The 24,114-nt window shown below is 39.7% G+C and overlaps 1 protein-coding gene across 2 annotated transcripts in view; it reads left to right on the top strand.

Annotated features, from left to right (window-relative positions):
- Nucleotides 1-23,576, top strand: part of PAXIP1 (PAX interacting protein 1) — a 60,318-nt gene extending 36,742 nt beyond the window's left edge. For both annotated transcript variants that reach the window (XM_023225347.3, XM_023225346.3), the window contains exons 9-21: nt 3,897-3,992; nt 5,221-5,358; nt 6,040-6,161; nt 6,589-6,773; nt 7,731-7,774; nt 10,178-10,248; nt 11,748-11,850; nt 12,972-13,140; nt 19,284-19,384; nt 20,470-20,604; nt 20,696-20,771; nt 20,857-20,917; nt 23,101-23,576. In XM_023225347.3, coding sequence (XP_023081115.2) covers nt 3,897-3,992; nt 5,221-5,358; nt 6,040-6,161; nt 6,589-6,773; nt 7,731-7,774; nt 10,178-10,248; nt 11,748-11,850; nt 12,972-13,140; nt 19,284-19,384; nt 20,470-20,604; nt 20,696-20,771; nt 20,857-20,917; nt 23,101-23,116 — 1,317 coding nt within the window. In that variant the 3' untranslated portion in view covers nt 23,117-23,576. The remainder of the gene's footprint in view (nt 1-3,896; nt 3,993-5,220; nt 5,359-6,039; nt 6,162-6,588; nt 6,774-7,730; nt 7,775-10,177; nt 10,249-11,747; nt 11,851-12,971; nt 13,141-19,283; nt 19,385-20,469; nt 20,605-20,695; nt 20,772-20,856; nt 20,918-23,100) is intronic.
- Nucleotides 23,577-24,114: the final 538 nt, after the last annotated feature.

Below are 24,114 nucleotides of genomic sequence, written 5' to 3'. Positions count from 1 at the left end.
TTAACATTCTCTGTGGCCTCAGGCACAGCACTTTTCTGGGCATCAGTTTTCTCAGCTGTTAGATGAAGATGGTAGACTTCTTATTTTTTCAGCTTGGAAATTCCAAGGGGCACTAATTATATGTGTATAATGGGGACAATGGAAATACGTTCAGGTTTTTGGTGTCCTGGGAGAGGGACCATTAATTTGTATGGATCTCAGTCGTTTCTCTTTCTCTAGAGGTAACTGTTAGAAAATCCCAGAATCTCTAGAACCTCAACGTCTTCCAGCCCAATTGTGAAACTGGAGTTAATTTAATTATTTATTATTTTGCATGGTGGCCTTTAAAGAAAAGAAATACTTTTTCTTGCATTCCCCAAAACAAAACTGAGTCAAGAATTTTTTTTTTAAATAAAAACTGAGTTTAAATGTGCCTCTAATATATCTTGAATGTGCTTCACTATAAACATCTCTTGTGCTTAAACCCCTCCTGTGTGCCAAGCATGCTGCAAGACCTAGGGAATATGTGGGGAATCACAGACGGAGAAAACCAAAGGGCAGTGCGAGAGGCAGCCACGCAGCTAAGCAGAGGCAGGGTGGCAGATGCAGGCTGTTGTGAGAGCCTGAGAAAGGACCTTCACCCATCGTGTGGTGGGGTGATGTGTTAAGAAAAGACTACTGGGAGAAGTGATTCCTGAACTGCTTATTATAGGATGAGTAGGAGTGAGAATTAGAGGGGAGGATTTTCCAAATGGTGCAGCACAGCCAAAGGCATGTGATTGGGGAAACTGACAGGAGGGTGCAAAGGACGGTGCCTCAGTGGGATCCACAAGGCAGGGGTCGGGGCAGGAGCCAGGGCTGGCATGTCTTCCAAGACCTTGTTGATCGCCATGTGGTGGAGTTTAGATGCAGGTGAAGTGATCAGCTGTGCATTTCAAGTAGTAAAGGGCTGAATCTGAAGGTGACCAGGGAGATGACTGTGTGGTTGGCTGAGGAAAGAGGCGGATGGCATGTGCCAGGGTGAGGGAGGAAGGGGGCAGTTCTGAGAAGGACAGCAGCGGAGATTTTTTAAAAGTCAGAAGTGTTTGAAGGCAGCACTGAGAAACTGTCTTGAGAAGTACGACAAAACTCAAAGATACCAAAGTTAGTGGAGGAAAGTTTGGGTTTTTTGTCTTGTTTTCAAGTTAAGGATTTATCCAAGAGGTCTAACATTAAATAGGAGCTTGGGAACAGAGAAAATGAAGGCAAGAATGTTATGAAAGAAAATAGCTTTGCAGCTGAAGGCCATGTGCCCTCAGATTGAAAAGAAATATAAGGAGAGCCGTGATAAGGCAACTGGGAACGTTCACAATGCTGGTAGAGAAAACTGTTTTCTCTCAAAGACAAGCTCACTGGAGGGGAAACGTGAACAGATCAGGAGTCAGGGCGATTTTGGGAGCCTCCAGTCCAGTGCGCGGGGGCCAGCAACGGAGCAGTTTCTTCCATTTTTGAGGGAAAATAATTTCCAACCTACGATAACCTATAGAGCCTGTCAGTCATAAGACTATGGAAGGAGGATATTTGTACACTAATGGTCGAAAATGTACCTCCTTATATTCTTCCTTAGGAAGCCACTATGCCAGCAGAGAGTGAGACCTAGTAGCCAGGAAATGAGGCATTTGACTCAGAGATGACAAGAGAGTTCCTAGGATGGAGGTGAAGGGAAACGCCAATAGATGAGAAAGTAGGTGTAGAGAAAACTAGACCTGGTACCGGAAGAGAGACTTCCTGGAGGAGCAAGCAAACAAAAACACTGGTAGATTCAGGAGAGACATGTACATCTGACCCCTGAACAGTGTGGAGCCTAGGGGTGCTGACCCCCATGCAATCAGAGATCTATACATCACTTTTGACTCCCCAAAGCCTGAATTACTAATAGCCTGATGTTAACCAGAAGCCTTAGTGATAAACAGTCAATTAATGCATATTTTGTGTATGTATTTCCATATTCTTACAATAAAGTAAGCTAAAGAAAAGAAAATGTTATTAAGAAAATCATAAGAAAGAGAAGACATGTGTATTATTCATTAAGGGGAAGTATGTCATCACAAAGGCCTTCTTCCTCGTCGTCTTCACGATGAGTGGGCCTAGGAGGAGAAGGGACAGGAGAGGCTGGTCTTATTCCCTCAGGGGTGGCAGAGGTGGAAGAAAATCCAGCTATCAGTGGACCCACACGGTTCACACCTGTGTTGCTCAAGGATAGGTGATACTACATTCATTTTCTCTTGCTGTGTAACAGATTATCTCAAAACCCAATGGCTTAAAACAGTAAACATTACCTCTCAGTTTGGTCATGGATTAGAAACCCTGCAGCAGCTTGGCAGGGCGGTTGTGGCTCAGCTCTCTCCTGAGGTTGCAGTCAGGATGCCAGCGGGGGCTGCAGGAGTCCCTTCCAGGATGGTTCCCTCACGTGGCTATGGGCTGGAGGCCTCAGCTCCTCACCACAGAGGCTCTCCAGAGGGCTGGTTGTGTGTCTTCACAGCATGACAGCTGGCTCCCTTCCCCAGAGGGTGTGACCCAAGGTAGAGAGCAGGAAAACCCGCCGTGTTAAGGTGTCTTTTGTGATTGAGTTACAGGAGACTCGCACTGTCAATTCCACCATATTCAATGACTAAGTCTAGACCGTGTTTAAGGCTAGGGGAGTATACAGTAATTTGCAGACATATAAAACCACCACATGTACATTTTTCATAGAGTTTGGGAATGAAATAGTGAAACGTATATAGAAAACTAAGAAAAGGGCAAATTCTGGGGGGCTAGGATAAGGAAGTGATTAGCACCAGGGCAAACCAAAGTTTATACTAGAAAGGAACCCTCATCTTAGGCTGCGATATTAAGCCATGTGGCTGGGCTGCGTTGTGTTCAGTCACTGATGACTGATCTAAACAAGAGTCTGGATATAACCAAATCAGGAAGGCTTAAAGAGTGTGTGTTATGGTGGGGGAGGGTGTCCACTGTAGGAGGTCTGTAGATGGTCATGTAAACTAGAGAAAAGGAACTAACGTAAAGTGTTAGTTCGAATACATTCATACTTGCTGGAGGAAACAGCTTCAAGTGCTGCACGTGCTTCCGGGGAGTGAAAAGCAGGGATTGGCGAGGAACCTGTGGTTCTGTCCTGTGCCTCATTAAACTATATTTATGCTTAGCCAGAGGAAAAATAAACATTCACATCTTAAAAGTAGGAAGTGAAGCAATCGGTTTTTTTAGGGGGCAGGTCTTTTTAAGGTTTATGTTTCACCCAATAGGCCGTCAAATTCTCCTTTTTCCGTGTACAATATTTTGAGTTCTGAAGAATGCCCGGGGTCGTGCAGCCGTCACAGCCCGGATGCAGAGCAGTTCCTCCCCCCAGAAAACCAGATCTGTTTTGAGAAGAACCTGTTGGGATTTACTAATTTCATTCTGATTTGCGTTTTATTTCCCTTTTTGAGGGAGGTGGATCTGCCCACCACAGACCTTTGGCAGTATCTGAAGATCTTTAGTAGTCGCAGCTAGGGGGCTGCTGCTGGCATGGGGGGGTAGAAGTTGGGGACACTGCCAAACATCCTCCTCTGTACAGGACAGCCCCCACTTCCCAGAACCCCCTGGTCTAGGGTGGCAGTTAGGCTGAGCTTGAGAGACCCTGGAGTGCATTCCATTGTTCTTCTCTTGTTTCCTGGAAATTCAGATTAAATTTGGAGTACTGGAGTTCATTTTCATTGTATGGTGCTGGGTAGAAAAGTCTGTAAATAGAACTGTTACATGTCCTTAATACTTTGGGGAAATACATGATATAAATATATGACAGAGTCTTTTAATAGCTGCCTTATTTGGAATTGGAATTCTCCTCTATTCTGAGTGATCGAAATTGATGACCGCGTTGGTCGGGTCTTTGTGTGTAGATAATCCAGGCACACGGTGGCACTGTTGACCCCACGTTCACAAGTCGATGTACGCACCTTCTCTGTGAGAGTCAAGTCAGCAGCGTGTATGCACAGGTAAGGAAAATAACCTTAGCGGCGACAAGGAGCAAGGTCTGGCTTTTTTTTATATGCAGTCTTTATTGCTGGTGATTGATTGTTATTTTTGGAAAGGTCTTTTTTCTACCTCTGAAGATAGGAAAATTGCTTCCTCCCGTGATCAGTTCTTTGGTGGGATTGATACCTTTTGTGGGCACCGTTGTCTTTGAGCGATGGAGAAAGAAAGGGATGTTCCTAGGGGGTGGTAAGAAAGGGCGGACAGGAGGCCGAGGTGAGCAGATCACCAGGTCAGGAGTTTGAGACCAGCCTGACCAACATGGTGAAATCCCGCCTCTACTGAAAATACAAAAATTAGCCGAGCATGGTGGTGTGCACCTCTAATCCCAACTACTCAGGAGGCTGAGGCAGGACAATGGCGTGAACCCGGGAGGCAGAGGTTGCAGTGAGCCGAGATTTCACCTCTGCACTCCAACCTGAGCGACAGAGCGAGACTCCGTCTCAAAAAAAAAAAAAAGAAAGAAAGAAAAGAAAGGGCGGACGCTCCCTGCAGTCACCATTCCAGCTGCTCTCTGCACAGTGAAGGGAGGCAGGATTCCGTACTGGTGTGTGACTCGCACATAAGCGTGCAAAGACAGGTCCCTTACAGAGCTTTTCTAAAACTGCCGGGGTGTAGGCTTTCTCCTCGATATTACCTTCCTGTGCTCTCTGAAGTTTCATTTCTTTTCAAAAAATGCTTATTGTAGACAGATTATATATATGTGACAAATGACCTCCAAGACACCCCTCTTAAAGAGGATAGCCATTCACAGGATCTGCTTTTCCAGTAAAAATGTGGAAATACTTCTGAGATTTTTTTTGTTTCCCTGTGGTTCATCTTAGGTGGATAATTTTTTGTATTTTTTCTTATGTGGGGCCCTCTGTGTTCTTACAGGGCACTTATAACTTTGGTGGTCATACGTGTTATTTCAGTCATCATTAACGTTATTTTTAAGGTTGTTGTAGAATTTGTTGCTTTTGTCCTCAGTTGTAGACTATTGTTTGCAGATGGATAATAACATTTTTAGGTTGTATTTCAAATAACCAGCTACATGGTTTTAATTTGTTACTTCAATCAAGTGCTAGATGTCATGAAATTCTTTGATGGGGCTTCCAATGAAAAGGGCATTGTAGTTATACAACCTGAGAATTTTCTTTAACCTGCAACAGAAAAACAAAAACAACACATCTATAATTTTATGTTTGATAGGCAATAAGAGAAAGAAAGAGATGTATCACTGCACACTGGTTAAACACAGTCTTAAAGAAGAAGAAAATGCTACCACCGCACCGAGCCCTTCACTTCCCAGTGGCCTTCCCACCAGGAGGAAAGCCGTGTTCACAGCATGTAAGATAGAGTCCTTGCTTTCCATTTGTTCAATCATCCTTCGACTTTGGCGAATAATCACTTGCTAGCACTTACCTGAGGCTCCCGCGTTGGCTTCCGAGTCAGAGCTTCTCTGTGTACTTTTGCCCGTTTTATAAGTGCCTGCTCATAAGAAATAGCTTGCTTTCTTTTAGTTCCTTGTAACAGTCACAGCTTTCTGCACATAGTAGATATTTAATGGATTCTCCAGTCTTTGACACTATTTAAAATCCAAAAATAAATCAGATGTCTTGTACCAAAGGCAGCCCCTAGTGGGTAGAACTAATCAATAGTTGTGGGTCCTCCCACCCAAATGATCTCAGCGTTGGGGTCAGTGAGGAGAAGGAGGAGCTGGCTCGTGGTTACGTGCTTTATAACGTAACTGTTGGGATCGTCTGAGCAGTGTTGCAGTAACGTAAACAAGGCATCTCATGTTCATTCTTTTTCTTCTTCCCCGTGAGGGCTGTGTGTGTAAACTTTTGACCATTAATACAGTTCTGGTCTTGAAAGTTTTAGAAATGGTATTACCAAATGTGTTCCATAATGCCAAAAAAATAGTGAAAAAATATATATCAACTAAGAAGTAGAAGAAATAGTACTTGGTTTTGTTTTTTTGTTTATTTTGTGTTTATCTTATTTTCTCTCTCTCTTTTTTTTTCTTAGATTATTTCTGTGACTGGATTTGTTGATAGTGACAGAGATGACCTAAAATTAATGGCTTATTTGGCGGGCGCCAAATATACGGGTTACCTATGCCGCAGCAACACAGTCCTCATCTGTAAAGAGTAAGCAAACTTTTGAAACCGTTTTTAATCATAAATTTACACACAATATAGTGGCTATTTCAATAGTTGTGCATTTTTTAGTGTGTCACTGTTTTGTGGTAGAAACTTGTGGAAATCAAAGTCTGTTAAACAAAGTATGACAATGATATAGTAATGTTAGTAGAAATACCTAGAAAACATTTGAATTAATGAAATTTGAATTAACAAAACAGGAATAGGGTAGAAGTAAGACTCCTGGGAGGTTTTGTAATTCTGTGTGAGCCTTGAGGTGTGTATTTCATTCTCATTCAGGGTCACCCTCAACTTTGCTAGGATATGCCTCCCACTTAGAAATTTTTTATTGCCTTTTGTTGGAAATAAATGTACATTTGGACAGTTGACATCTCTAACATTTAATAAATATGTTTTCTCCTCAAAAAATAAAAAGACCAACTGGTTTAAAGTATGAAAAAGCCAAAGAGTGGAGGATACCCTGTGTCAACGCCCAGTGGCTTGGCGACATTCTTCTGGGAAACTTTGAGGCACTGAGGCAGATTCAGTATAGTCGCTACACGGCGTTCAGTCTGCAGGATCCATTTGCCCCTACCCAGCATTTAGTTTTAAATCTTTTAGGTAAGTGAAATTCTACATGCTGCAAATCTTACTTAAATTAAATCATTAGCATTACTTCTGCCATCTTTTTATTCATACTAATTACCAGGCCTGGCTTGAGCTTTCTAATCAGTTTTTGACTCATTTCCAATTTCCTTTCTATACTCTTTCTTCCTTCTCCCCACTTTGCCCAGGATTTTTGTTTGTTTGTTTTTGTTTTTGTTTTTTTGAGACAGGGTCTCGCTTCGTCACCCAGGTTGGAGTGCACTGGTGTGATCATGGCTCACTGCAGCGTCAATCTCCTGGGCTTGGGTGATTTCCCCACCTCACCCTCCCAAGTAGATGGGACTACAGGCATATGCCGTGGTTTAGTATTTTTGTTTGCTTTTGATGAACTCTTAGAGATGGAAGGAGCGCTTGAAAGCTTTTTGATAGTCTTGCCTCTCAGGCCAGTAAATCTTTTGTCCAAATTGCTCCCTACCCTACAGAACATTCCCTGCTTTCCTAGAATTGACGTCTGTCCTCTTTGTCACTGTTGAGCTTTGACTGACTTGGTGTTACATCTTGAATACCATCATGGCTCCTGTGATAGGCAAGAAGGTTTGTGCCTGCTAGAGGCCAGACTATGTGAAACCCAGACTTGGACACAGGCCTAGAAATGTCTACCCAGACAACCAGACCAGCAGTAGGAGGGTGAATGCCGTGGGTTTAGACACGGCATTTGCTTTATTGTTTGCTGCCAGTGGTCTTAGTGCTACTTCATCCCGACAGCATGTGAAACGAACGCAGCAGCATTCCCTCACCTTGCCTGGAAAGCTTTCTTTAAAACTTCATTATAGTACGTAAACATTTATCCTTACTAAGTATTGTCAGCTAAGCCACCTGTCTGTTGAGGATTATCAGGGAAGACTTTTACAAAAAGGCCTTTTTATTTGAACAGTGTATCCATCATAAAAAATAATATGTTTCTCTCTTTAGATGCTTGGAGAGTTCCCTTAAAAGTGTCTGCAGAGTTGTTGATGGTATGTCAAATTAATAACCTTACTTTGGCTATTACTGTATTATTAAAATGCAGTAGGGATGTATTTATAATAAATTAAAAATTAGTAATTTGTCAACATGATAACAAATGAATTATCTACTCCAGTAAATCCTAGGACTGATTTTTCTCTTGTTAGGATGTGATTTGTCATTATTTTTATATATACATGTGAGGGGCTCATTTGCTTCAGAGAGCTGTGTGATTGCTCATAGAGAACAGTAAAATCAAAGGTGATGTCTTGTTTTTCGTAGAGTTAGAAAGGCAAGAACTTTAAGAACCATTGGAAGCAATGGATGTGTAACCTACTTGGGGCTACAGATTAGAACTTAAGGAGTCCCGGGTCTCGTGATGAGGGGGAAATGTTTTCATAGTGTCCTGAGTTGGGAGTCACATCACAGTGCTTGAGGTCTCTGCTTTTCAGGATAGGCCATTCTTGAAGTGTGAGGGCCATTGGTTGTTAGTTACAAGACAGAGAGGTGCTTTCTGCATTCTCTCTCATCTGTCAAGTGTGATGAGTGGAAAATCAGTTGGTTTTTCTCTTTTCCCCACATTCGTATTTCCTAAGTTATAGCAGACGGGACCACTTCAATAATTTTTCACTTTAGACTTTGTCTGCTGTGACTTCCCACTGTTTGGCTGAACATCAGCACTTTGAGAATAGCAGATTTTTTTACTGTTGGCCAATAGTAGTGTAATTTTAAGACTTTGGTTTATGTTCATGTTGTTATATACTAACCTTTGTTTTGAAAAATGGATTTCCATGTCATGGACCCACCAAGTTTTCACCACATTTCTATTGTATATGGAGGTAATTTAGGGTTTGTGCCACTTGAACAACTAGCTGAGGAGAATAGTGTCATGAGGATTAGCAGCTAACACCCAAGCCTGTGTTTCTGGTTATTTATCTGCTGACTTACTCGTTTTTCAGATCTCATCTGGAAGCTGCTGATAATCATCCCGAGTCTCTGAGGAAGCCCCCCAAGCCACAGTCTTGTTTTCTTCTTGCTGATGATAATGTGATCATAGATGTATTTTTTTTCCTAGCTTAAACTAGTAGTTATGATTTTAATTTTAAAGACATGACCAGTTTTGACACATCAGCAAAAGCAAATATTCTCCCAGTTCATTTAGCTGAAAGGAATTTTATGGTGGCTTTTAAGCTCACACTGAGAAAGTGGTCATCAGAGTTTTCCTCCCAAACTATATGGCTTATATTCTGAAGTTGTCAGGGGCTTCAGATGTCAGCTTCTCTCGTGGCTTTTAGTAATTAAAAGCTAAAAATCTTAGTAGAGACAAAGAGGCCCAGTTTACCCTTTTTGCCTATCCCACCATTTGTTTCTACTCTTGGTACCAATGAATGACAATTTGGAGACTGAAATGCGATCTTTGGAAATAGAGAGTTGAGAAATTGTTTTCTTATTAAGGCTATAATAAGAAAAAGTGTAATAAACTTTCCTGCAAATTATTATAAAGCTTGATTCTCTGTGTATGACAGGGCTAATAGATTTTGAATGCTTTCTATAGATATATTTATTTTGGTTGTCTAGATACGGCAGCAATATTTAGAAAAAATAAGTTTAGTTAAAGTAAATTAATAAGATTGAGAGCAATTCCTTCAAGTAATAAAACATCTGGGAAAGACATGGTTAGTCCACACAAGTCAAAGAACCTCTGAGTTGAAACTATGAAGGAGGAGTGAACGAGGAATAGGGTAGAATGGTGATGCTGACTGGTGGGGACCCCACAAGGGAATCCCATCTCCTGCCTGCTCTCTTTGTGCTTAGCATGGCTTCTGCTCCAGCTCAGGGACTGGAGCTGGTCCTAGTGGATGTGACCATGTTGCTGAGGCAGAGTGTAGGTTTTGGTACCTTGTCTGGCTGTTGGTAGGAAGCAGTGTTGATCTGATTGTCGTGTAACATCTTTTGTGAAATCTCATAGGTGAAATTTCTCTTTTAGGAATAGTCTTAGGGCAGAGGTGTAATTTCAGTCATGTTTTCCACATTCTAAATTGGGACACAGGACAAAATATTTGAAATAAAAACCATTCTGAGAAGTTCAAGGTTGAGGGCTGCATGTATGTAACATGGAGGAAAAAAAGGAACAAAGATACTTTAAGGTACCGAAAGGATTCTGAATAAAGAGGGAAAGAAAAAAACAAAAACCGAAAATGATACAGAGGTTCACTCTGGAATATTAGCTTCTTCTCCCGGCTTACATTGTCCTAGTGATCTTTTGAGGTGAAGACTAGTTCTGATGTGGTGAAGAAGAACATGATTCTTGTATATGTTTAAGTAGTTTGATTATTCGACACATAAATCTTTTGGAAGCTACTGTATTACTTAGTAGATGGATTGAACTAAAGTCGACAATATTTTAATTGCAGAGTGTACGACTACCTCCCAAACTGAAACAGAATGAAGTAGCTAATGTCCAGCCTTCTTCCAAAAGAGCCAGGTATGAGTAACAACCTTAAATATTGTATTGCTGGCTTTCACAGGTCTGCTTTGGAAAATCGGTGGCAATTGAGGAACATTTCTAAAATGTTTTGCAGTAAATAGAATTTGAAAGAGTTTGCTTTTTGCTTTACAACTTTATTTCATTTTAATGACATAGGCCAGTATATTTTTTATTTTTTAAAAATTCAGTCTTTTTCTTTAAGCGACATATTATAAGAAGCCCATCTCTGCCATGTAAAACAGAAGCTACAGTGGTGGATATCGGGTGGGAGGTCTAGAGCCCAGCTCAAAGGTACACCACAGAGCCCCAGGCCTCCTGGGCATGGCTGAAGAACATGCTCTAGGTGCTGAGAGAGCGTGTAGGCTGTGGCATCATCTTGGGTATGCTCCTTGGATGTGCCAGTTCTCGATGAGGACAGAGCAGTGCTGGCCATGGTGGGAAGGAGGATCCAGACCCAAAGCCTTTGGAAGGACATGTGCAGTGCACATGGCATGTTGGGTTTTGGCTTGGAGTATGTAAATTGAGATGCATATCATTTTAGTGTCATGTCGGCCAGCAAGAGTCAATAATGATGTCCTGCCAATCATTTACTTAGTAAGGCATAGCAAATGCAGGAGCAAACCAACAGAGCTTTTATTTTCTTCCTTGATTCTAGAAAACTCTTCTTTCCAGACTGTGCGTGGTGAAATATAACTGCTTGAATTGTTTTTTGCAGTTACCAGTTTCCTCATCTTTTCTTTCCTGCTCCTCCTCTTTCCCTCCTTTCATTCACCACTTCCAAAACACAAACTGAACTGTTGACTTTTGTAATAAAATCCTAATTATGTGACATTTTTTAAGGCTGTCATCAAATTGCCACAAATAAATTTTAAAATAAATTTTTATTGGACTGTCTCAGAAAATAATAAGCTGAAAAAAAGATCTAAAAAATTTAAGGGTTATGTAAAAAACAAAAAGGTTTAATTTAAAATGTGTGCTTGAGCAGAGTCACATTTTCATAATTTGTGGTTGAAGAGGGCTAGAATGTAAAAGAACACTGGAAGCTCTAGCAATACTCGGCTGACTTGTAGTGATGGTGAATGTGCAAACAAGGAGTGGCCTGAGTCACACAAGGTTATCTTAAAAACTTGATGGAAAAAAATGAAGTATAAAGCTAGCAAAATCAGTGATGTTTAGAAGCAACTTTGCTTTCTTCTGAAAGCCAATTAAAAAAATTAATCAGGAGGGGATTGATGAAGAAGGAAGTATTGATCTTAACCAAAAGTGAATTGGATGCCTCCCTTGGAAGCTTCGGAGGTAGTCTTTTTTGGAAGGTGACTTTATGGAAATGGTGGAAAGAAAGGAAGGACAGATAGCTCATTGTATTTTTCCTTTAATAATAAAAACCACGTGCAGTTAAAACTTGTTAAACTATTGAAATCCCTTGTTTTCTAAAGAAAATTTTCATTGTAAGTAAATATGAAATCACCACTATTTTATGTGTATTTCTTCCACAGAATTGAAGACATACCACCTCCCACTAAAAAGCTAACTCCGGAATTGACCCCTTTTGTGCTTTTCACTGGATTCGAGCCTGTCCAGGTTCAACAGTATATTAAGGTGAAATTTCATCTACTTCCTACAGGGATTTTTGGCAGTGTTCCTTTTTGTATATATTTACTTCAGATCAGCAGTTTATTAACTTACATAGTTTAGATAGTCAGGAATATCTTGTTATAGCAGTCTTTATGGTGCATATTTATGAAGTATTTTTAGTAGTATTTATAGTAACAACTAGGTAAATGTTTAGTGGCTTCCTGCCATGTTCTGTGCTATTATTTCATACTTAGATACTTGCTTTCTTGTTAGCGTAGGCCGAGAACCATGTTAATAGTCACATGAACATTTGCAAGTCTCCTTCTGTGTCGTATTCATAAAGACATCCAGCATGAAGGAAAACTGTCTTTTCAAGTTCTCTGATTGAAACACAGTCTACCCAAGACTAGTTTTCTTGGGTAGAGTGAGGCCAAAGGGAGTTTGTGTATTTGTTTAGATGATAAATGGGCACAGGTTTTAAATATACTTTTTGAAATAACAACCCAAAGGATGATGGGATTTTGTTTTGTTTTGGTAAGGGAAAGGATGGTTAAGAGTGTAAGTTGACCTGTATTATGGTGGATTCATACATTTCACTCCTGGTTTCCTTTTTAAGGAAAATAAACAATTATAAATGCTACTATTATACATTTAGAACAAATTAATTTCTCCGCCTTGAAAATGTGAGGATAGTTATTAGGAGGTCGCTTTTTTATATGCTCAAGTCTTAGCCAGTTTTTATGCCATCATTTCAGAAAACGAAGATAGCAGGTAAATGTTCCTCATTAACACCAGTTTCAGCCTAGCAAGTCTTGGCTGTTTACTCTCCATTGTGAAGTGAGCTGCATCATTCTCATGTCATTTAATTTATTCATGGAGATATGTTATTGATGTTTGATGGAGAATTCATATTTTAATCTTGATTTGTGTGGATTTAAACTACAGAAATGTAAATGATAAATTCTCCTTTTTATTTTTCTCCTGTAGTTATAGGTTTTGTCTTACCTGTCACACTGTTTTCTGTGGCTGAGAATTACAGTCATAAACCTTGTCTTTAGATAGGTATTCCTCTGTGTTACTCTCTGTCAGTGTGGCTCTATGGATGCTGAACTTTTTCATTTCTGACCTGTGCTTGTGACCTTTAGAAGCTCTATATTCTCGGTGGGGAGGTTGCAGAGTCTGCACAGAAGTGCACGCATCTCGTTGCCAGCAAAGTGACTCGCACTGTGAAGTTCCTGACGGCAATTTCTGTCGTGAAGCACATAGTGACGCCAGAGTGGCTGGAAGAATGCTTCAGGTGTCAGAAGTTCATTGGTAAGGAGCAGCAGCAGTAACTTTGTTTTTAATGCCAAATAAACTTTTTTTTCCTTGAATTCATCTCTTTCATCCCAACAAATATTTATTTTTTTAACTCTGATAGTTATTCATTTAAATTTATACATTTATTTTGTATCCCCAGTGATTTCTTTGATTGGTGTCTTTGCATTTTACCCTAAGTATAAAAGTTTTGGTAAATTGGACAATATTAGGGGGGAAACAAGCTCTGTGTCCCTCTTTTTATTTTCTTGTTAGTATATTTTGTTTGGAAATCTGGCTGTAAAATGAGATTTTTCAAAGTGCAGGGAAGTATAATTTCTTTCTTTATGTGGAAAGAGAGCAGGTGTATGTAAATGTCCTGCTCAAATACAGTTTGAATATCAGTTTATATAAGGAGGGAAAGACATCTGTGTCCTCTTGCCCATCTTCCATTGTTCAGAGCCCCAAAAGAGAAATTCTTTTACTAACAGTCACATTTAGAGATGATATGTAAAAGATAGTTTTTTCTTAGGTTGATATACACCTAAATGTTTTTAGAATCTTGCTAGGTATAAAATAAGTATAAATTCTAAGCGATTTTTTTCTTCATGGAGGCTATATAGCCAGGGGAGCTGTGTGCCCTTACTGTCCTGCATAGCAGTGGTGTCACCCTGTGTCTGCGGAGTTGGTGTTTCCAGTGCATCATCTAAGCCAGGCACCTCTCAGCTTCCCCAGCTGTGTCCTCCATCCTCCCCTGGGCCCTGTCTGGGTTGAGCAGTTCAGAGGCACATGCCCCATGACAAGCTTCACCGAATTCTGTCTTTTTTCTCATTTGGTCTTTCTGCCCCAACCACGCTGGCACTAAAACTGAACTCCCTGGCTACTCCATCGTGTAGCAGTTATATTGATTACCAGCTCCTGATTTAGAGCATCCACATGCTCATTTTTCTGTGCCAGTGTTTGCCCTGTATTGACGTGTTATCACACTTTCTCACCTATGTCTCCCTCGCCCCCGACCCCTTAAGCAGAAAGATAGAGCCGCCAAAGGGAAGAGCAAGGCGTGTGACTGTGGAGCAAGCAAGGCCTGCAGGGGTGCTACTAGGTCCCGTTACGCTCTTGTGGCTAAACTCACCTTGTTTATCACTTAACAGACACAAGTCATCATTAAATCCGTCTTTTAAATTTGAAATATTTTAGATTCATGTCACATTTTTAGCCACAGATTTTAAATATAATTCATGTTTATGAAAATAAATTAGAAGTGTAATATCTTAAAGTTCATGTAGTCTGATTTTACAGATGAGAAAACCTAGAAAAATAAAGATACTTAAGATTGCTGTTTATAGCAAAACTAGAACTAAAGTTAAAATTTTATGATACTGTATCTAAGGCAGTAAGACACAGGAAAGAATAAATCATTAATCTGAAGAAAAGACTAAATCCTCAAGTATGATATTCAGCCAATTCTTGTCACTCAGGTAGTTATGCTCTATAAAGTTGCACAGACACTGAGTTAGTGAATGCTCTCCTGTAGCCTCTGAGTAAACACGGGGTTAGGTTTCTGAGAGCCTCTGTTCACTACATTTTCATCAGCCATTCATACATAACCTTGTTTTATGTGTGTTTCTGTTTAAAGACACCTTATTCAATGTATATTGTTAATTCATTGATGTTCAACTCATGATCAGCAGCACTGTAGCTCATGCCTGCATGAAGCTTCCCTAACACACGTGTTTTCTCCATAAGGCACATCACAGCCTTCTTGCACTTAGGGCTGGGGACATTTTCAACAGCAAAATCACCAACATATAAAGCACACAGATTGGAAAACAGTAGCCCTAAATAGATCACAAAGAGGATGCTTATTCACCATTTCAGCTGGAACAGGAAGGCAAGGCATGGCCTTGTTCCTCCTGGCTAGGAACGTTCATGTGGATAACTGATTCTTTTCCAGTCCACGTATGTCCACAAACGGCCACTGAAGTGCCACAGACACTGATTGTGGGTTCATAAATTTCAGAGGGGAGGAAAATTGGCAAATACGGAATCTGTAAATAATGAGGCTCGCATGTATTAAGTGGTATTTAGAAAATTTTTTAATTGAAATTTTGAAAATTTTTTGACACTAAAATAAAAAGATATTAATGAAACATAAAACTTAACAATGGAGGCAGAAGAAAAACATGGTAGAAACAATGACTAGAAACATTTTAGTTTCCAATTTCGTATAATGTTATAAAATTTAGAAGGAGATAGTCTATTGGTTAATGGAAATAGTGAGTGTAATTTCTTAGCTTCTGCTGTGGAAGCATGGCATACAGCAGCCTGGGTTGGGGGGGGAAGCGGGTCTGTAATGTTCCAGCCTCTGTTGGCTCTGTCTGCTGCTTTTGGGCAACACCCAGCCTTAGAGATCTTTATTATTACTTTCTGACTTTGCTTATTCTTTTTCTTTTCCAACCAAGAACATGCTGATTCTTTGAAAATTAGTTTGCCAAGCAGCCAATTTAGTGAATGACCAATTTACTTAATTTTTCAAGTTTCAGTTTGTGAAATTCTGATTCTTTTATCTGTATATAAAGTTTACAGTTTCTTATTTGATGGGAAGTTTAGGTTGACTAGCTTTTACTTCTTTATAGCACTGTTAATAAGTGTTTGCTGTGTTATAAACATTTAATATTGAGAAAACATATTTCATATTTTATCTTCCATATTTTAGGATTTCCTAAGAGAATTTTTCCAGTTTATAATTATTCTTTTTAAAAAACAGACAATTTTCAGGGCAGTTTTAGGTTCACAGCAAAATTACAGAAAGTACAGGGTTCCCATATACCCCGCCCATACCCATGCACACACACTGCCACCCCCACTACAGTCACCATCCCACACCAGAGTGAAATGTTTATTAACTGTTAATGAAGCTGCATTGATATTTGGGTCATTGTCACCCAAAGTCCATAGTTACATTAGGGCTTACTCTTGGCCTTGAACAGTCATTGGGTTTTGACAAACGTGTAAGGATGTGATTTTGCTGTTACAGCGTCGTATAGAGTTGTTCCACCGCCCTAAAAATCCTGTGTGCCCCACCCACTCATTCCTGCCTGCCTGCTGACCCCTGGCAATCACAGATCTTTTATTCTTTCTGTAGTCTTGCCCTTTCCAGAATGTTACATATTGGGAATCATACAGTATATAGGATTTTCAGATTTGCTTCCTTTGCTTAGCAATATACGTCCCAGCTTCCTCCATGTCTTTTCATGGCTTGATAGTGCATTTCTTTTTAGCACTAAATAATATTCCATTGTCAGAATGTGTCTGTTCAGCCCCTCACCTACACAAGGACATCTTAGCTCTTTCTAAATTTTCTCAGTTATCAGTAAAGCTGCTAAAACATCCATGTGCAGGTTTTAGTGTGGACACGTTTTCAACTCCTTTTGGTAAATCAACAAGGTGTGCAATTGCTTGATCATATGGTAAGAGTATGTGTAGCTTTGTAAGAAAGCACCGGGCTGTCTTCTGAAGTGCCCGTGCCATTTCGCATTCCCATTGGCAGTGAATGGGAGCTCCTGTTGCTCCACATCCTCCTCAGCATGTGCTGGTGTCAGTGCTCTGGGTTTTGGCCATTCTAATAGGTGAGGTCCAGGTTACTTATTATTTCTTTCATGGATTGTGTCTTTGGTGTTGTATCTAAAAGTCATTGCCAAACTCAAGGTCCCTTAGATTCTCTCTTGTGTTGTCTTCTAAGAGTTTCATAGTTTTGCGTTTTACATTTAGGTCTATGTTCCATTTTTGGGTCAGTTTTTTTTTTAAAAGAGAGTAAAGTCTGTGTCCAGATTCCTTTTATTGCATATGGATGTCCAGTTGTTCCAGCATCATTTGTTGAAAGGACTCTTTTCTACACCTGTTTTGGTGGGTGCATTTTTTGGGATTTTATATTGATGTGTAATTTAAACAAAATTTGAGACATCAATATTATAATCAATTTCTAGGATACTCATTTCTTTTGTACTTCTATAAAAAGTTTAATGTTCAGGTTGAGTCTTTACATTGCTACTACTAAGTTAACATAACCCTGTTTGAAAAAACCAAAATCTCAATGTCTCATCTGTGACAGGATCGTCTTAGCTGTATTATTTTATTTTTCAATGTTACTTTCTTTTCTTTTTAAGACAAGAGTCTCGCCCAGTCTGTCACCCTGGAGTGGAGTAGTGCCATTGGCTTACTGCAACCTCTGCCTCCCGGGTTCAAGCCATTGTCCTGCCTCAGCCTCCCTAGTAGCTGGGACCACCATGACCACACCTGGCTAAATTAAATTTTTTTGTATTTTTTAGTAGAGACAGGGTTTCACCCTGTTGGCCAGGCTGGTCTTGAACTCCTGACCTCAAGAGACCCGCCCGCCTCAGCCTCCCAAAGTGCTGGGATTACAGGTGTGAGCCACCACATTCAGTGGTATTTTCTCTATCGTAAACATTAACTACTACTTGGTGATCTCACACAAGTTCTTCAGAAGGCATATCAGCCTTCGTTTTTCCCCTAGAAAGTAACACTTCAAATATACCATCTCATGTGTGACAGTACTTTTATTGTTCGTTTTTTAATTCATCATTTTTTCTTTCTCCACATTTTAGACATTTTTTATCTTTCACCTAAAAAGCCCTTCTACCCGCTGGTTGACTCAGGGATTGAATTTGTATTTCTAACCATTGGTGAACAGATACCTGCATTTCTGTCATGATGTGGTTGCTCCTGCCCAGTAGTCAGAGCAGTCAGCAGACTGGTCCATACACTGAGAATGGTTTTTCCATTTTTAAAATATTGCTTAAAAAAGAGAAGGGGAATATGCAAGAGAAATAATACATAGCCCACAAATCCTAAAATATGTGTCATCTTGGCAGCCCCAGTTTGCCAATCCCAAATCACTTTTCCTTATTTTCTGCTTTTGATGTATATATTATTGGGTTTGAGTTGCCTTATTATGCTGTTTGGTTGGTAGGAAATGGAAGAGGAGGAGAAGAAATGGTTTTCTGAATATGAGACATATTTATAGGAAGATTGAAACATTTTGTGATCTTTAACTTTTGACACATTTCTTAAAATGTTGCTATGAAAACTCTGAAAATCTGTCAATTATTAATAATTGTCAGAAGTCTTTAAAAATTGATAAAACTATCCTTTATAAATTGCTGTATATTTTTATATACTTGAAAGGAATGTATGTTTGGTGAATCTTTAAATTTTGGTAAATTCACAATTGATTATCAGCCAAATGACTCCAGTGGCCTACAAGTCCTTGAGTTTGTGTGTGTGTGTATAACATACATATAACATATATATAACATATAAAACATATATAACATTTTTTAATATATATGCGCGTGCGCACACACACACACACACTTGGATGGAATTATTTAAAGCTTGTCTTTCTAGGACTGGAGGTTTCAACCTGAGATCTGTGGGCTTGGAAAGTTTGTGAACTTCCTATAATAGTGTATTGAAATCACAGTTGGGGGCTAAAGAGGGGGAGGAGCAGCTATGGGAAGAGGGTTCATATTTTTCAGTAATTTTTTTTCTTTTTTTACATTTTTGTTGTTAAAAAAAATTATTACTATTATTTTGAGACCGGATCTCACTTTGTTGCCCAGGCTGGAGTGCAGTGGTGCAATGACGGCTCACCACAGACTCGAACTTCCCAGACTCAAGCAATCCTCCCACTTCAGCCCCCTGAGTAGCTGGGACTATGGGCACATGCTACCATGCCAAGCTGATTTTAAAATTTTTCTGTAGAGATGAAGTCTCACTATGTTGCCCAGGCTGTTCTCAAACTCCTGGCAACAAGCAGCTTTCCTTCCTCGGCTTCCCAAAGTGCTGGAATTACAGGCATGAGCCACCACACCCAGCCCTATTTTTTTCAAGAGTTTATGACCACAAATGGTTAATTACCATTGATCTAGGAGAAGAAATACCTGCCTGTCTTTTTTTGGTCTGGCTGTTTTTAGAGGGAAGTAAGTGAAATATAATGGTGAGATTTAGATATCTGAAGGTTGTACAGGTAAATGTAGCTGTAATATTACATACCTGAATATGGGCGAGAATTTTGTGGGTCACACCTGCCACACTTCACATGTCCACACTTTTAGACTATGTGCTGTTCTGTTTTCCAGATGAGCAGAACTACATTCTCCGAGATGCTGAGGCAGAAGTACTTTTCTCTTTCAGCTTGGAAGAATCCTTAAAACGGGCACATGTTTCTCCACTCTTTAAGGTACACTTTAAGGGAAAAGTAAATCAGTCCAAGTAAGCATAACGCATGGACCTGCCGAAGGGAACTACCAGGTGATTTGATGGGAAGTGCACTTCCAGGGGAGCTGGGCTCACCCTGCATCCCATTTACCACTTGGCTTCCTTCTTGGACATTGCCACTGGAGGTCTTCCTCCTGTGAACCACAGCACATCTCTAGAGAACTGTTCTTTACTATAATGTTTAAAAATAAGCACACAAATTTAATAAATACATCTATGAGAAATAAGTTGTTCAAGGAGTAGGTTTTTGAATAATTGTTAAGAGGCATGTTCGTTTTTCTGCTTTTAATAAATCTTTAGAGGACATTGCTTACTTCATACTATTGTCAATAAATGTATATTCAGCAGGAGAAGATACTTGGGAAAATATTCAGTGTGCATAGATATAATTCAGAACTAAAGATTTTTAAATGTTAGATAAGTGTTAGAACAGTTAGGAATTTTTTTTGTATCAAAGAACTAAGTAAATCAATAAAGATAATCTGTTCTTTAACCTTCTTAAGGAGTCAACAGGAATTAGAAATGATTTGCAGTTTAAGACAGAATAGTATTTTGTGGTATCCTCAGGAGCAAGCTTTTTAGATAATTAAATCTTAAGCATCAATATCATTTCCTGCTCTGAGTTCAAATAATATGGATAAAATAAAGAAAAGGGATACCAGCCAGGCAGCATGCTACGCCAGAGGCTGTTGCTGGGCAGATAAGTGTGGTGAAATACAATGCTGATTTAAAATCATATAGAAATTGTGAAAAATATTTGCAAGATTATTGCTTATTCACAAAACAATTTGTTTTAGGGACTTAAGTTCTAGTTACTTGAAATCATCTTCAGGCATACTTACCATGTGAAAATGCTTCAATTCCAAATTGACATAGCTGGATTCCTCTCCCACTTCGGACTGAGTGCTAGTAGGAGACTAGTAGCTTCATAATGTCATAAAATTAGAAATTTTGTCAAAAATCTCAGGGCAGAATCTATGAAAATTATGTACTCTAAAAATTAAAGCATTTTAAGAACACAATACATATATTTTCATTTAATTTTAGGCAAAGTATTTTTACATCACACCTGGAATCTGCCCAAGTCTTTCCACTATGAAGGCCATCGTAGAGTGTGCCGGAGGAAAGGTGTTATCCAAGCAGCCATCTTTCCGGAAACTCATGGAGCACAAGCAGAACTCGGTGGGTAGAGTGGAGTCCACCAGCGAGTCCGTCATTGCCCCGTATCAGAATCAGTGTTCGGTCACTGAGAAACTCATTTTCTTTTCCTTAGAGTTTGTCGGAAATAATTTTAATATCCTGTGAAAATGACCTTCATTTATGCCGAGAATATTTTGCCAGAGGCATAGGTATGTTTCCCTGCTTACGTATGTGAGTGTGTGTGCACACACAGCAGTGGATCTCTCTAATAGTCTCTGTTTCCCCCCTGTTCAGATGTTCACAATGCAGAGTTCGTTCTGACCGGAGTACTCACACAAACGCTGGACTATGAATCATATCCTTTTCAAAAGAGAATAAAAAGTAGATGGGTTGGATATGAAATGGATTTCCCAGATTAATAAGGCAGTATCTTTCCTGTTTTGCAAGCCATTTTTCCTTTCTTTGCTATTGTGATTTATGCAGTGAACAATTCTTTTCTCTTCAGAATATTCGTTTGAGTTGCTAGTGAAAACATTCTCTTGCTGAGAGTTCAGTTTTAATAGGTGATGTTAATTAGAAAGGATCTGTGCTGTCTAGTTTATGGAGGTATTAAAGTATTTGACAATTAGATAAAATAGAAAATAATTGCAAAAATAAATCCATGTTTCTTTTTATCAGTTCATTTTTGAGTTTGTAGTTTTCAAAATGAAATTTAGTTCGTATATAGTCTTTGTACTCAGGAACTTTGGGATGGGAAATAAATTCTAAATAGAAGTGGCAGAATGAATACTTTATCAACATGTCAGGAGAATGCAAAGGTCATTCTTTAGAATAATGACACGCTTAGACTTTTTTCTATTTCAGACATTCAGGAAAAAATAAAGCTCATCATCTGTTATTTGAATTCCTTATTAAAAAATCTCTGAATTATTATTTTAATGTATGAACAGCCCATCAGTGAAGCAAAACATGCCTCACAGGTCATTCTGGGAAAATTCTGTTTCAACTTCCGTTTCCCATTGCAGAGGGCCGTCTGTCAGGGTTTTCTCAGGACTTCTCCCTGTGGCTCCTGCAATGAGGCTGGAGGGCTGAGCTCCTCCTCTCTGTGAGGATGGGAGCCTCTGCCACCTCTGAGCAGTGTCAGCCTCAGGGGACTGTTCTTCCGCAGGGGAGTTTTGTGTTTGGGATAGTACTGCTTCAGTAAGGCCCAGAGGTCAGAATGGTACCCATCCTTGCCGAGTGTTTTTCTCTTTGTGTGTGCCTGTGTCATCCAGGTAATTGCATTTAAGTATATTTACATTTAAATACACTGACATTCATCCAGTTAATTACATTTATCAAACATTTTCCTCTTAACCCTAAAGAGCTTATGGTTATAATAGTAGACAGAAGACCTTGGTATTACTGAGAGAAAAGCACTGTTAAGAAGTAAAATTTGGCTGGATGTGGTGGCTCATGCCTATAATCCCAGAGTGGGAGGCCAAGGCAGACGGATCACCTGAGATGAGGAGTTCAAGACCAACCTGGCCAACATGGTGAAACCCTGTCTCTACTAAAAATAGAAAAAAATTACCTGGGCATGGTGGCGGGCACCTGTAATCACAGCTACTTGTCAAGGCAGTAGAATCACTTGAACCCGGGAGGCAGGGGTTGCAGTGAGCCAGTATCACGCCATTGCACTATAGCCTGGGCAACAAGTGAAACTCTGTCTTTAAAAAAAAAAAAAAGAAGTAAAATCTGCCTCAGTCCCAGAAGCCAATGTCATGTTTAGCCATAAATAGCCTGTCTAGTTGGAATGAGGCTTGGTGCAGAAACGCTCTTATCATTCATATCAGAGCTTGTTGTATTCCATACCGCCATCTATTAGAAAATAATTGCAGAAGCTACTGATAGGAATGATAAGAGGCCTGTTAAATTTTTACAGATATGCTATAAGCATTTGGTTTTTATACAATATGTACTCTTGCATTTTTTCCAGACTTTTTTCTGGCATTCATATTTGTATTTGTGAAAGCCTGTTCTATACTACATTTGCTTTCAGAAGAAATTGCTTTAAAAGTTATAGGGGTGACTTGTGAGTATTACCTTGGGGGCTTTTTTCATATCCGTAACTTGTTTAATTTTGCCCAAAGCGGATGGTTTAGAATTGCAGAGGTCGGCACCTGCTCCTGAAGGTATAGGTAGGAATCAGCTGTTTGTGTTGGGGCTTTGGGGATGTCAGCCTTTGAGGGTTGTGTGGTGTACATGTTAATTAAAGGACACTTCAGCTATTGCTGGGCCTCAGCTCTGGCCGCATGATGGATCCCCTGGGGAGCTGGCACAGGTGCTGATGTCCCTGGGCTGAGTGAGCCTGTGTGTCAGGGCTGAGGCCGTCCTGTGATGTGGGGGTGCAGCAGAGCGATTGGTTTGAATGGTAAGAAAGAGGCTGTGGCATTCCTACAAGGGTGTCCCTGAAACTGGGTGATGAATGTTGGAACCCTTGGTTTCATGTTTTTCTTTTGCCTTGTGTTTGAAAGTTGTTTTCCTCAACAAGCCTACATATAAGTTTAACTGATGGCGTCTAGGCTGCAGCGTGTGTGGACTCCTGCGGTGCGGGGCCAGCTGTCTGGCTGGCAAGGAGCTGCCGCGCTTTCTTCACGTGCTCTTGTTTTCCAGCTGCTTTCTTGGGGGATCAGACTGTAAAGCAGGAAGACAGATATAATAAATATACTGCATCTTTTTAAGATGTGCAATTTTATTCTGAGGAAACATAAATTATGTTTTGTATTATATGACTTTAAGAGCCCACATTAGGTTTTATGATTCATTTGCCAGGTTTTTAAATGTTTTCACAAAACTGTTAATGGGACTTCAACTAGAAATAAAATGGTGTAAATAAAGACCTTGCTATCTCTAAATTATGGATGTTAAAGACTTGAAATGTTTTGTACTTTGATTATTTTTATTTCTTATACTCTGTTTTCTTTTATATTGATATCTTGCCCACATTTTAAATAAATGTACTTTTGAACTTAGAATTGAGTAATCCTTTATTATTCCACATTTTTTGCATAACTTATAATTTACATCAAACTGGATCACATTTTAAGTAATTTCAAGACAAAATATTTTCCAGTAAATTTTTACCTCAAGAAATAATTTCTAGAAGCCAGCCCCTTTTTTGTCACTGTAATAAACTCCATCCCAGGCAGGGGTGGATTCAGATTATTTTGCAATCACTAAACACAGGCGCGACCAGTGAGAGCCAGCGACGCTACGGAACTTCCTTCTATCCCGCTTCTTTCCAGACCCTGTTGCAGTACACGTCTTGTTGGATCATAGGTGTAATAAAATGGTAGGAGACCGTCGGTTTATTAAAGATGAGCAGGGCAGTAACTGCTAATATCTTTAGGTTGTGCTGACCAGTGCTGTCACAGACATTCAGAGCTGTTTTTTAACAAACATTGTGCCTCAAAATATGTCTACTTTTAAGCTTATATTTTTGTCCCTAAATAAACTTAGAGATATTGACTTATCTCTGAGTAGATGTAGAACTGACCTTTTCCCCTCATG

The sequence above is a fragment of the Piliocolobus tephrosceles genome, chromosome 8 (assembly GCF_002776525.5).
Source record: "Piliocolobus tephrosceles isolate RC106 chromosome 8, ASM277652v3, whole genome shotgun sequence".
In the NCBI taxonomy this organism is placed as follows: Eukaryota; Metazoa; Chordata; class Mammalia; order Primates; family Cercopithecidae; genus Piliocolobus; species Piliocolobus tephrosceles.
Note: the sequence above shows the minus strand (reverse complement) of the source record. Positions and strands in the feature narration are given on the sequence as shown.